Source organism: Trematomus bernacchii, unplaced genomic scaffold (genome assembly GCF_902827165.1).
Source record: "Trematomus bernacchii unplaced genomic scaffold, fTreBer1.1, whole genome shotgun sequence".
In the NCBI taxonomy this organism is placed as follows: Eukaryota; Metazoa; Chordata; class Actinopteri; order Perciformes; family Nototheniidae; genus Trematomus; species Trematomus bernacchii.
In genome coordinates, this window is record NW_022988007.1 from 838,269 (window position 1) to 852,875 (window position 14,607).

At 39.9% G+C, this 14,607-nt stretch overlaps 1 protein-coding gene across 2 annotated transcripts in view; it reads right to left on the bottom strand.

Annotated features, from left to right (window-relative positions):
- The window catches only part of uvrag (UV radiation resistance associated gene), a 105,632-nt gene extending 93,345 nt beyond the window's left edge, over positions 1-12,287 (bottom strand). Inside the window, exons 1-6 of one of the 2 annotated variants that reach the window (XM_034117322.1) lie at positions 11,999-12,287; positions 7,956-8,073; positions 6,751-6,785; positions 4,805-4,966; positions 3,498-3,572; positions 3,286-3,371 (exon numbers count right to left, since the gene is read on the bottom strand). In XM_034117322.1, the coding sequence (XP_033973213.1) occupies positions 3,286-3,371; positions 3,498-3,572; positions 4,805-4,966; positions 6,751-6,785; positions 7,956-8,073; positions 11,999-12,103 (581 nt within the window). In that variant the 5' untranslated portion in view covers positions 12,104-12,287. Of the gene's footprint in view, positions 1-3,285; positions 3,372-3,497; positions 3,573-4,804; positions 4,967-5,296; positions 5,332-6,750; positions 6,786-7,955; positions 8,074-11,998 lie in introns of those variants that run through there. The other variant, XM_034117323.1, reaches the window with a different exon arrangement.
- Between the last annotated feature and the right edge of the window lie 2,320 nt (positions 12,288-14,607).

Here is a 14,607-nt window from a genome sequence, read left to right on the forward strand (position 1 = left end):
GCTCCAGAAGTGTTTGACAGGTTTAATCTGCAATGTCACAGTCCTGAACTGTGAAAGTTGTGCCCAAAGAACAATGTTTAGAATGCGTCACATGGGCCACTAGTAGAATAGACCAAAACGTATTAACATTGAGCATCTACAAGGCTATAATGTCATTAAAAAAATAACTTTCAAGCACACAATATGCAAGTTTCTGCCACTAACCATCTCTCAGCCAAGAAGAAAAAAACAAAAGGGGTGTCATTTGGTAACGTAGGGCGAGAACCTGGGAGTTGAAGTCTTCACCACCATTTGTATCTCTTCAACTAGCTATTGGCTGTTAGGATTTCTTCATTGTTTATCATTCAGGAAGCAGTTTATCCATACAGGTCTCTTCCTCTCCAAAAGAAAGCAGAGCCAGTGATTCAGAAACAGTATAAAGAAGTGTTTCTAATTCTATGGGGACGAAGTAGTACTGGAAGAGCTGGAGCTAACTGCTAATATTTGCTCAGTTTTCTCACTCTTATAACTTAATATCGAGTATCATGAAATATATATATAGGAGCAAAATGATCACCGGAGGTCTCGACTTCAAAAACCGCTTAAAGTGCATAAAGCAATTGCATGTTAAAAAGGGACAGTGTGTAGGACCTAGCGCCAGCGTTGCGGTTACAGATGGCAAACAACTGAGGAACCCTCGACTAACCCCTACCTTTACAAAACTGCAGTAACAAGCTGCCAAGTGCCAAACTGTGCTAATGCTGTCGTATCGTTAAGGAACTTAGCCTCAGTCCAGGTCAGTTTTACCATAACACAAGTTTAGGAAACGCTCAATTCAGGAGATGGTTAGCGTTACCACTTTTATAGAAATGTCCAGAACCACATGGCCTTTGGGTGTTTTGAAAGGGCTAGAGCCAGAGTGTAGTTTAGCTTTCAACAAGATATGTCGAAAAGTATCAATCCTGTTAAAACAACCAATATTTAAAAATGTGGCGTAAAATGGGTTAAAGGTCATTTTGTGACTGATGTAACAACAGTGCTGACACTTTTCAAAGGGTATGCATTACATTCAACCAAATGAAAAGGACCGTTTCCAGAAATGAGCTTGAAATTGACTTCCCTTGAAATGAGGGATTTCTCTAGGTTTGAATTGAAATGTCAACTCTTTTTTTGAACAAATATAAAGCTCAGTTATGTGATCAAAGTCGTTGTTTCTCTGTTTCTCAAACATCAAACATTTTACTGGTAGGACAGAGGAACCTATTAATAGTGTCTACATCAAATCTTGTTCAACAGCTGGATAATCTTCGTCCGTCACCGTCTACTTTTCTTTCTTTCTACCCAGAAAGGGGCCTAGCTCTATTTAGGATGTGGCTCTGGCTCTATCTAGGCCTGGAAGAGACACCACTTTGCTGATTGATGATCTGTGCTCTCCCTCTTCATCTCTCCATCTGAGACGTGTTGTGTTTGCTCGCCCACATCACCACGTTACTCACACAGACGATGGGTCTTTTAAAGCCGGGGCTGAAAAGCAGACTGTGAATCCGCTGACAAATTACCATCATTAATCAAGACCAGCGCATTCTTAGCAAAGCTGCCTTTATCCTTTTTCATTAAAACACAGTGGGAGACAGTTGGGTGGACATGCATCAAAAATACATAAATAGTCCAAAAAAGGCACAATACAAATGAGATGACCTAAGGAGAATAACACTTTTCACCCGATTACATGATGAAAAATCCTTCATCATTCACGAAAACATGCAACCACGAAGTTGAGACAATGACACAACACATGAGCGTCCCTTCACCTGAATCATTCAGCAAGTAAATGCACTTTGAAACGGGAAGCTCTCTGCGGGACAGAGGCTGAGTGGTATATATGGTTATGTGCTATGGGGGGTGGTAGGGTAATCCCTGTTGGAGTGTACAATATCTGATGAATCATTCTACACTACCTAATCATAAAACATGTGCATATGAGTGCACCAAGCCAAGGAGAAACAGTGACAGGGGTGAGGAGCTGCAGGCAGAGCAGTGTGTGGGAAGAGGGGATCAATGTAACTGTGTTCAACTCCACAGAGTCCCACTGGGTGTGGATAGAAGAAGAGGATGTGGAAGAAAGCTGCAATAATAAAAGAAGCGAGAGCAGAGGTCATAAAAGTTATGATTCAAACTGGGACTGTTTAAGTTCAGCTGGCTTTGGCAAAACTCCTTTTTCTGGATACTGTAAAGGCCTGTGATGCATTTATGTCCCCCTATTTCATTCTTATAGTCGGAACATCTCAGTGGAAAGCCTCTTAATGACAGGATCTTGATCTTATTTTGGAAACGTCCAATCAAAGCGTCTAGATTACATTGATTCAGTTAAAACCAGGTTTAATTGAGTTTTTAAGTGCTGGGGGTATTTTAACAGGGTTTCCCTCTGGGGAAGCCCTGAGGATGTTGAAAGTGGTATTTACGTTGTTCCACGTTTAAATCTAAATGCGGAACAACACGGCCATGTTTGTCAACAGATGTCAGAAGTGCCTTGTGTCGTCTTAAGTTCTTAACTACTGCACAAGGGTTCCCCTTCTGCAAGCAACTTGCTCAGCAAACCTTTGTCTCCCCCTTGTGGTAGCACATTGTATTGCAGCTGTTTCTCACATTCAACAGAGTGTACTTTAAAATCAAATCAGAATCCCAAGTCTGACACTGGCCTGATGACAAGGTGCCTTTATAAAGATGTACTGTTTAAAAAGATCCATATACTTGACTCATCATGCCCAACAAATCAAGTCTAGACTAAAGACTAGGTGACTTTAAATAAAGTTGGTGCCTGTGAGAGCTTTTCTGATGAAGAATCAAAAACTGGGCTTCCCTGTGGCACCATCTGCTGGAATATAATTGCTAAAAGAAATACATGCAATACACATAATAGGAGTTAGTATAATCACATGACCAATTACGCATCAAAAAGAAATAAAAAACTTTTGGTTTAAAATCAAAGCATGTTTTTTTCCCCAAAAATGGACTGAGGAAAGGTTGCTGCATTCTGAACAAGGAGTCCTAATGATGTGATAGGAAATCAAGCAATCAATTGCCCAATATCACAAAGTACACATTTGTCACAGAGGGCTACAGTGTGTGCAGCATACCCTGCACACACTGTGTCCTTAGACCTCCGTTTGAAGGTAGGGAGAGCAAAGAGGAGGATCCTTCTCCCAGGCAGACAGACGTGTAATGGATGTTGGGTGTATAGATTCCAAAAGATGATACAATGACGATGAAACATGATGTAATACTGCTACATGGCATGACTCTTACCTGAGTAAAGAGAAAACGCTGTAGGAGTTCCGGACTGAACTCAGGTCGACCTGAAGCAGGCTGTTTTTCTTCCGCTCCGACTGATCCTGGAACAGCCACATGGGAGAGTTTCAGTGCAGAAGGCCAAACAGCGAGCGATTAAAGCTAATAAGATTAGGACTGGGTATCCCATTATAAGGCAGAAGCTCTGAATAATTGACAAAAGGCTGTACCTTATGATCAAAGTCAGCTGCATAGCAGCCATCATTCAATCCAAATATGATCTCATTTGGATTCCTGGATCGAATCTGTGGACAAAGCGAGGCAGAAGAGGCTCATTGCAGGGACTGAGACCAGAGAACAAAGGACAGCGGGCATCTGGCTGAGCGTGAGACTGAGCTATCTGTTTACGGGCGTTGAAACTAGTCTCACTGCGAAAGAATGAGAGTAACAGAGTTCTTTAAGTGATTTTGCAATAGCTTAGTTTGATTTTATGAATGAGAGTTTCAGTGTGAAAAACTCTCAATTCAAAGTGCTTGTTGTTCAGTCCTCAAACATTCCACATCAGCACACGTTGTACTGCTCATACCAGAGCATAGAGATCACAAAGTACAAACACGTTGATCTCATTCTAACATCGTTACCCTAATATTGCAACATAATGTCATTGCAAAATAACTTGACCTCATCTGCTACACTTTTCATTTGATGTATAAAGGGGGAAAAGAAAGTCATGCAATCAATTCCATGTTGATGACAGTGAACCGATTGCAATGCGTTTGATACAGTGGTAGAAATGGTTATTTACAGTTATGTCAAATATTTACCCACATACTGTATCAGCTTAATGTTTTGAAGTGAGTGAAACAAGTTGTTTTTTTGAACAAAAACAAACTGTGTATTTAATAGAGAACAGAAAAGGTGAATAGATGCAGTGAAGTACAGAAACTTCAATCACTTTTGAGAATATGGGATTTACTGAAGGGTCAAACTTTTGACTGCATGGCATCAAAGTAAAGCAGATCATTTCATACATCAAATGCATCTTTTTAATAGATGACTCTACCTCATTTGAAGTATTGACTCTTGCATAAGCTGCAAGGTTTTTCCTAATTGCCATTCATATCATCTTCAGGAAATGAACGGCAGACTCTGCTTTGCTGTGATTTAGTCAAATAAAAAGGCAAAACTCAGAGCTTGATGTACCTCATTTGATAGGTTTGATCCCAAGGCCAAAATGTAAAGAATAAAGTTCTGTGTTGAAACTCTGTTTTCAAAACTGAGAAAATTCAGTTGTAAAAAAAGTGTGTTTGATCTCAAATATATTTGTAGATAGTAAAACAACTACTTGTGCACACTATCCTTCACGTGCCTTAAAGACCATATGTACAAATGGCAGCTGTAAGTCATGCTCACACCACTTCTGTATGCATCTCTTTGCAGCCTGTGCACAGTTCTATCAAACGGGGAACCTTTTGGCAAAATGGAATATTATACAAATAGCTTCTACTGTTATCCTTTCCATGTGCATGTTGCTGACCTGCTGTCCTGTGTATCTGAGGCCATCCAGATTGACCTTCCATTCTATGAGGAGTTGGAACTGTTCCTCTTGTCCTCCCCAGATCCGCACCACGAAGCAAGACACTGAGGTGTCCAGAAGGTCCGGCAGCATGCCAAAGTCCAGGCTGCGCCAAGTTGGATTCTGGCAAACACACATATATACACACACGTGAGGATTGGCAGTACATTTCAACTAAGCTACCGTTGATCCAGACAGTTAAAGAAAATACAAATCACTTTGAATGTGAAGAGTTTGAATTAAAACCTGAAATCAAGTGCGGGGTACCGCTGTCAAATTCAATATCCTAAAGGATCCCTTTACAATTTAAGTAATGTAATCATCCTGTTCTACATTAACCTTAATGTCTGAGCCCAACTACAGTTACTATTCTGTCCTTGAACTTCCAAGCTGACAGCACTAAGTACTGCTTCTACGAGGAACTGTAGCCATTTACATCATTCAATTATGTACCATTTCCCTTCATCAGAGACATAATCTCCTGCTCCTCGGGTCACTTTCAAGGACAGGCTGGAAAGGAGGGAATGTCAAAAGCAGAAGTACAATTCATATGGTGGAGGGGGGGTAGAAAACAGAACTAGTGAGAGTGAGTAGCGGAAGAAAAAGGGGCATAGCAGTTAGAATAAAAACAGGAAGACGGGAAGTGATGACAAGGATGTTAAATTGAACTGGAGGAAGCTGGGGGAGAAATGACAGGAGTCATGACTCCTGCAGCGCCTTACACACTATCTGTCTGCAGAGGAAACTCAAAGTATGCCTGGAAAGCAGCTTAGGTCAGCTCATGACTCGGCAGCAAGCCCAACATGTACAGCTTGCTCTGCTTGGCAGCTTCTATAGCTTTGTGCAGAACTGCATTGGCAAGCAAATAAGAGAAGTAACAGACAAAGAATCATCAGTCATTACACAACTTACACACCAGCAGACACAGTTGCGTAAGTGAACGGCACATATACCATTCCATTTCTGTTGCAAGACTGTTTCATACATTTTAGTGTACTGATGTTTGAAAACCAGTTTAAGTAAGAATATAGCAAAAGCACAAGTCCAGAGGTGAATAAAAGCGTGACCTGCAGAAAGGCAGCAGGTATAAATGCCAGCCTTGGCGTCAGTAAAATACAGGAAGTCTTCAGTCATGGTAGTGATGCGTATAATGACCAGGCTGCAGCTAATGACATCATCCTGATCCTCTCCCAGGGGCAGACATGAATACTTTAAAGGGCCCATGTCATGGCCATTTCTACTGATCATAATTCCATTGTTGAGGTATACTAGAATAGATTTATATTGTTCAATGTTCCAAACTCACATTGGTTTCTCAAACAGCGTCTCTGTATAGTATGTGTATTCACTCTCTGTCCTACACGGCTTGTTGGAGCTCCTGCCCCCCCCTCCCTGTGAGCCCGTCTGCGAGACAGCGAGAGACAGCGAGACACAGCGAAACCCAGCCCCAACACACACACACACCCGCAGCCTGGCTGGGAGTTTGTGTGTGTGCTCACACACCGACTCACAGCCTCGCCGCGTCCCGCCGTCTCAGGGAGGAGAAATCGACGGAGCTGCAGCTGAGAAAAGATTGAGTGTGTGTGTGTGTGTGAGGAAGTCCGCGGATTGGTCCAAATGTAACGACTCCGCGGACGTAACGTAACGGCTCCACCGATTGGTCCATTTGGGTATGGGCACGTCACTGTACCCAGGAAGAAAATGAGAAATCTCCAACGAGGCGTTCTGGGGCAGCATAGACAGGTCTTTTCTGTGTTAGAGTTTTACTCGCTACAGGGTGTACTTTGAGGGTTTGTGACTCTGCAGACCGTTTACATGCATACAAACCTTCATAACACACAAGGGGACGGGTAATAACCAGAAAAGCATGACATGGGACCTTTAAAGGTTTAAGTTAGTATACTCACCAGCGAGTCTCGTATGACTTCACTCTTGTAAAAATCTAAAAAGAAATCAAAGAATGCTGGTTAAAAGAAGGTATAAAACTCTCATGGACAACAAAACAGGTTCAATTGACACTGAAATACAATCTACTACTGTAAATGCTTTCGCAGAATGCAGGGGCGTTAGTGGTTCCTAGAGTCTCCAATGTCCTTCAGCTATCCATCGCCTCTTCCTGGAACCAGCTCTCACTGTGTGTTCAGGAGGAAGACCCCTCTCGGCACTAAAGAGCAAGCTTATGATTTTCTTCTATAGTTTATTTATATAAAGCTTATAGTTAGGGCTGGCTCAGCTGGCCTTAAGCAATGTCGATGTAGATTGTCTATGTTGTAATTCTATTGTGTTTTTACCGTCATTAATGTTTGTTGAAATGTACAAACTGTAAAGCTCCCTGAGGCAAATGTATTTTGTCTAATTGATCAATATAAATAAAATGTCACTTGATTTGAAAGCTCAGCTTCAATAAGTGAAGCCAAACTGTCAGCAGATACACAAGGCAGTAACGGTAATGTCATCTTGAGCCAAAACACAGTAAGATCACCACAGTGACTTAATGGCATTATATGGAAATGTTCTTAATGAATAACCCTTAAATGCTGTAAAGACTTCCAAAGAGCACGCTCACTGGTCCACTCCATAAAGTGTCATCTGATGACATAATGGGCTGCAGGAGACCTTTTCAAAAATCACTTGAATAGGATCTGTACTAAACAAATATGTTTTGTAAAGTTTGTAGAATACTATGTGTAGGATGGAGTGTCTCTGCAGCCTCACAATACTTTATTCAAAATGGAATTGTAACTTGTATTTAGACTTTAACAAATATTGTGATTTGAATATTGCACAAGTTCATATTGCAATTCTGATGACATTTAGAATAATTGTGCAGCCGTAGTCGTAGATGCTACATGTTGTTTACAAAATAATTGCGATAATAAACATTCTATTTAAGCATCACAAACTTAAAACAATTCAGATTGTCAGATTTGTCCATAGCTTTCTTTTAACATGTAGTAGCTACTTTTGTTCATATGGGGAGGACATGGTTCTCCTTATTTTGAGAACATGGCAAAGGGAAACATACATGGTGTGCATATGAAAGATGTAGTACATAATGCGATGTTGCCCATTGTCAGCTCACAGAGAGGAGGGACAGGGGATGAGCACTGACCTCTAGAGATGCGCTCTCCTATACAGAGATGCAGGGTGAAGTATGTGTCCAGCAGTGGGGAACCATTCTTGTTCACAATGTTCCGGGCCGCTATGCTCCGGAGATGACGCAATCGCCTCTGTTAGAAAAAAGTAAGAAAGAGACAGAGAGAAAGTGAGGATATAAGGGCTGTATTTAGTTTCACTCTTATCATGTGATGGCAAATACTATCTCTGCTGTTTTGAAGACACAGAAGACTGGTTCACAGCCTTTAGAGATCAAAGAAGTATATATATATATATATTAACATCATAAAATAGCAGTTATTTATCATGCCTGCTGTCTGGTCTGCTATCTATCAGCAGTTCAAAAAATAGAGGCATGACATCTTCATGGTAGAAATAAGTAGGCAGTTAACTCGGCAGGCATGGTTAGTCATGAGAGTGACATGAGAAGGGTATCAACATTTTTAGCGCTGCAATTATTCTGATCAAAAGAATCAAAGAATGAATCTGAATGAAAGAGATGCCGAAAAAGCCATCATTTTTAGAATGGCACTCCACACAGAACAAAAGACAATGTTGAAGACACAACCACAGTTAAGACAAGTAAAGACTTTAAAAGCTACAAATCGTCATGAATCATTAGTAAATCTCTAAACAAGTCTGCATTGTTTGGATATGAATCCAAAGACGAGCTTTTTAAAATGTATTTGCAGTGGTCACTGCAATGGTTAGAATCTGTAGCAAAAAGATCTGGCATTTGGCAAGTTCAGGCTTCAGGCAAACACGTTACCACTGCACAGATTCTGTCCTGCAGCCATACTGAGACTAAATCCAAGTCATGGGACTCCCTAGAAGATTAAGGGCCTCACCAACAGAAACTCAGATTGTTCCACAAGAGACTTTTGACCCCCTCTTCAAAAATGAAAGGGCTAATGTGGAGGCAGAGAGAAAAGGTTGTGAGGACATATTGTGAAACTACTCTGGTGAGCTGGGCTCTGCAGAGCAAAAGTACCCTGATATCAGAGTCCATATTATCCTAACATCCCGTTAGTCCCCTACATGTCACAAAGTGTCTGATGGGGGTATGTGACAAAATGATTACTGTGGCAAAGTGATTATCTGGTCACAAGCCTTCTGCTCATGTTAACCATGAACAGACACCACACTTACAGGGCAAGCTAAATCAAAACTCTTTCTTAAAATAGTCTCAGGAAGGGGATTCCTGAAATGGATAGAACTGACAAAACATGCATACTAAAACGACACTAAAACTACACTAAAACTTAAAAAAGCCTACCTTTGTTGAGATGTGTTAACTTCAAACTGAATTGAAACGTTATGGTGTGTAGTCTGCAGGCTTTTATTCACTGGCATTCTAATAGTTAGTCTAGTGTCAATAATATAACATTGTTTCATATGGCTGTAGTAAATAAATAGAGAATTGAGCATAATATATGCTATATATGGCTAATATATCAAATGATGTGCACATTCAAGCTCTCCAACAGAAAGATCAAGTTTGATTTTCAAATGTGGCATAGCCTCAACAAAGAGTGACCAAGTTGGCCAAAGTACAACAACAACAAAAAGTGCACAAGCTAAATGACTAAGCAAGATTTTGCAACTGGGTTACGGTTTCATGGCTGCCTTAGGTATACACATAGTCAAAAGAGAACTGTGTTCTACATGGTCTTTGGTTATGGATAAATGCAATAGGAAATAACAAAAATGTATTATGTTTCAAATAGTAGTGAAGTATTTGGGAGTGCAAACTCTTCATTGTTGCTTCAAAAAAAGAGCATTTTATTCAATATTTAAATGACATGTGCTGCATACCATCGATTGTGCCATAAATGTATCTGTTGGGAATAACAAATAACAGATCCCAAAATAGTTTATTAAATGAAATCAAAATATAATTATATTACACAAAAGCGAAAAGTATTTTGTCAACAAAGCTGTGATATTTAAATGTATTCAGAACACACATCTAGAGCAAGCACTGTGTTTGCGTTTCACATTGGTATATCGGATTGCTGCAGTTTGACATTTTTGGCCTTGTGTTTTTTTTCATGAACACACACAGTTTTCATACCACGTAAGAAAAGAAGGCACAAGCCCCCTAAAACTCCTACATGAAGCATCTCCCCTGAGTTCAGCCTTCAGTGGATATGCTGCTTCTGTAGGCCAGCATGACAAGGTTTCATTATGGAGCCAGAGAAGGGTCAATTGAAGCAATCTAATGTCATCTGAAAAGACAGATTTATCTGTATATTTCAGAATGGAGCTGATGTGCCGTACCAGTGCAATTGTTGGATTAGTGCTGCTGGGAAATAGGATTTAGTGCTGCTCATATCAACAAAATGTTCATGCTGGCTGTAATTAGAAGTGCCTTGTAGAAACCCTAATGCCTTTATGATATTCACGTGGTCATAGATCAATCATGTGAGGATATGAAAATGATATTTATATAAATAAAGGCTAAATATAAAAATGCAGAGGGATTTCAAACTGGTCAATCGGCCTAACACAAAGGGACATACATTTTATTTAGTTCCTTATGTCTTGAGATCTGTCTCTTTATTGGTCTCTGTGCCAAGTAGATATAATGAAAGTAAATACATTTGACTGCAGATCAATCTTGAAAAAGGCACATGCTTTAAGGAGCGCAAACAAAAAGCCCATTCATCTCTCCATTGTGTTGTGGTGGCTGCAGAAAGTTCAGTCCCATTTTCAAATCTCAAAACTGGAGCTATTTGAATGGCAAGACACCACGTGGTAAGAGAGAAACCATGTGAATTGTAATATGGGTGAACTGATCCTTGAAAATAAAGTGTGGTTGGAATGTGGCAAGATTTCTGTTCCTGTGTTAATGCTACAATCATGTCTGAACACTTCAAACGGCATGTCAGATCTTCAAAGATTACCATTGATAATGTGTCTATTTTAATCTGGAATAAATGCAATATGTAAACTCTGGTTTACTCTGAACTCTTGACTTAGTTTTGAATTTAAACTGACACTAAGCATTTTTATCATATTGTCAATCTAATGCAAACTAAAAGGTAGTCAAACACTGGTGCAAGACAAAACTTAATAGAGGACCTATTGTAAAATAAGTTAGACTTTCCAAAAGTCACCTTATGTTTACACTTTTGCTGTACATGTAGAGCAACATACGGTAAGGGTTCTCTACTGTAATGTATATCATTGGATTAGTAATGATGACTCTAGTGGTCTGATGTAGGTAAGTACAGTAACTTCCAAGAAAGTCCAAGAAGCACTTGTATGTAGTTGCTGGACTCACTGGATGAAGATCAGGGGTTTGCTCTTAAAACTGCACAATATGAAGAAAAATATCCAACAACTTGGATAGCTAAAACCACTACAGTCAATATCTAACTACAACTGACATGACAGGGAATGAGAGGTGCCTGTGAGGGGTAGATTTAACAATCTGAGGCCGGTAGCCCTAATGAATGAACTGCATACTGTTCTCATGTCATTTCCAAATGAATGAATGACTGAATGGCTAGATTGATGGTTGTAAGATGAATTTCCTAAGCTTCCAAAGAGGCAACAATTAAATGTGTTCATGGTCTCACTTTTATAACACTTTAATAATCGAAATAACTGTATTAGAAAATATAACCTCGCAGTGATGACACATGCCACCGTTTCCCTTTAACTGAGCTGTCACCTGCGAGCTGACATAACGCTAAATTAAGTTCCCATTGGCAGACTAGCTTCGTACACAATTAAACGTGTCGAATAATATGTTTCCTTAAAATATGGCAACACACGTAGAAAGTCGGTCTTAAACACAATTCTAACTTGTGTTGGTGTGCCTTGTAAGTCAAGTGACATTAATTCCCAGTAAGCTAGCTAACTGTAAGCTAGCCGTTGCTAGCTACCTAGCTAGCCTAACAGGCCTGCCGTGTTTTCCAGGCAGCAGTTGTAACTGACGTTGGAAACTACTATATAAGACATATACTCAAAGTTGTCCCGTTTCATTTAATGCATTTCGTGTTAATATGCTCTCAGAGGCTTTGCATTTACCTGCTGGGATGTCAGCTCTACATGTAAGGCTCGAGAGGATGAAGCTCCAGAGCTGGTGACAGAGGCGGCGGGGATGGCAAGAACCCGACCGGTGATGGAGTTCATCCTCCTGTCGGTATCTAGCGGGTCCCCCTCATTCAACAAAACATCACATCCAGGACATCCAGGACACTCGGTTTAAAGTTTAGGAAGCTTGAGGCAACCAGCAAAGCCATGCAGTCAGGGTTGTTTGTGAGAGTAAAGCGCTACAACAACTGTCAGCTAACCAACGGGACGTAAACAAAGTACAGGCGATTTTGCTACACTTGGTTCGGAAATCCGTCTCCGAGTGGGAGGTACAATACTTAGGCTGCTGATTGGCTGATGCTGACGCCTGTCATGTAGAAGCGGTGCCTGCTACTGAAAACACAAGATGCTATTGGTTATTTTATCTGTCCATCTTCCAGGTTGGGGCGGTTGTTCGTTGAAATCTGTCAAAGCTGCAAAATATAAGGAAATTGCATAGAACAACGTGACATGCAGGTGACAGTTAAATGGTAGCACCCAGATCCATTTTTACATCTAATCGCAATTAGAGCTGGTACAAAAAGTGACACAAATTATTCAAATATAGTATAGTACAGTAGATAATATAGTATATTATAACATAATATACTATATTATCTACTGGCTTTCCCGGGGGCTTTTGTCAACTTTATGTAACTGATCTCAAAGTAGACAAACATTAGGTCATATACCAACAGCGCATTAAAGGGGCACCTTCAGTTGCATTAGTGGGTTTGAAACATCGGATGTCAGAGTTGTGTTACCTAGTCTGAATATGCTCTATGAACCAGTCAACATTATTATTGTTACCAAGCAGCTGGGGAAAGAACACTTAGCCCTCCTGTTGTGTTCGGGTCAAATCTGACCGATTTACTACAATCATAACTTTTTTTACATTCGATTGCATTAAGGCTTTATGATATCCTTCACAGTAGACATTTGAACATATCAAATTGCTGATCACCCCTTTCATTGAATTTTGGATGATTTAGTCAACTTTGTAACACCCATGGTGTTCCCGGTCAAAAATGACCGCCATAAAGAAAAGGAATTAGTAACCATCCGGATCAGATAAAACACACACACAAACACCCACAGACAGACACACACATACACTAGATGTGTTCCCCCCCCCCCTTATGTGCCCATCCCCCCATGTGAATCACACCTGGCACACATAAACAGACACACACACACAGAACAATTTGATACATTTCCCGCTCTTATGTGCCGATCCCCCCACATGGATCACACCCATCACACCTGGCGCATGCAATACATGTTCAGTGTCTATTCTTTGTATATTGCAGTTTTTCATGTATACCAGTCTGATACAATATTTACAGTTTGAAAGGGTGTTAAATGAAATTTGGTGATGATTAATGGTTTTTGTGTTAATGTAATAGCAGTAAAAACAGGACCGGTCAAATTTGACCGTGAACACCAAAGTAAGGGGGGGGAAACTAACACAACAGGAGGGTTAGGCCCAGAGATAGAGAAAGTACTGAAACTTAATTACAGGCTAAAAATGCAATAGCTACAAACTGTTGGAAAGTTAAATCTGTAAAAATGTAATATATTTTGTATGTAAAATGGTAAGATAACACTTAACTATATATATATATATATATATATATATATATATATATATATATATATATATATATATATATATAAGATAAATGTAGTAGTAGGCCTATATTAAAATAATAATATTACACTGTAGTAGAGTGGGGGTTTTGAATAGTAACACGTTCCACTACTCCTGGATCCCAACTTCTTCTCCTCCATAGAGAGGCGAAGTCCCGCCCATCTACTTCCGACCCATGGGACCTTATTTCGAAAAAATTATGTATTGAAGTCAATGGGGAGAGAAAACGTATATTTCGATCCCGTTTGCATTGTGCCTTGAATTACACATATGATGTTTGTCAATCTTAAAAAATAATTTCCATGTCAAAAAAGTCACAGTTTGTCGTAAAACTGTTGAAATATAAGACTATGAAAAATATGCAACTAGAAAGACTACAAATCCCAGAGTCGCAAAAGTGATGTCATAACTGATGTCATAATTGTTTTCCTCCACTAAATATAAGAGATAGCTAACATAAGATAACTTTAACAAGATGCCTGTGTGCTTAGTACCAGGTTGTTATCATACCAGCAATGGGTCTTGCTCGTTCTTTCGTTCTTTTCTACTTCATGCTATCTGCACAAATGGTTAACATTCAACATTAAAAAGTTCAGGGAGAATCGAAGGCAGGCAGCTTTGCATGACATTCTTCTGGACGTGTTTCATTGTGGTGATAGTGAGGGTAGTCAATCCCTTTTTTGGCAAGACAGTAGTGACGGCCATCTTGGTGACGTGTGTTGTTGTGCGAGACCAGAGATGTAGTTCATTTTTGTTTCACACAAAAAAAGTCTTACTTCACAGTTTTACGGCAAAACATTTTTTTTTTTACTTGCAAAATTATCTTTTAAATTGACAAACATCATATGTGTAATTGGTGGCACAATTCAAACGGGATCGAAAGATAACTTTTCTCTCGCCATTAGGCGCTTTC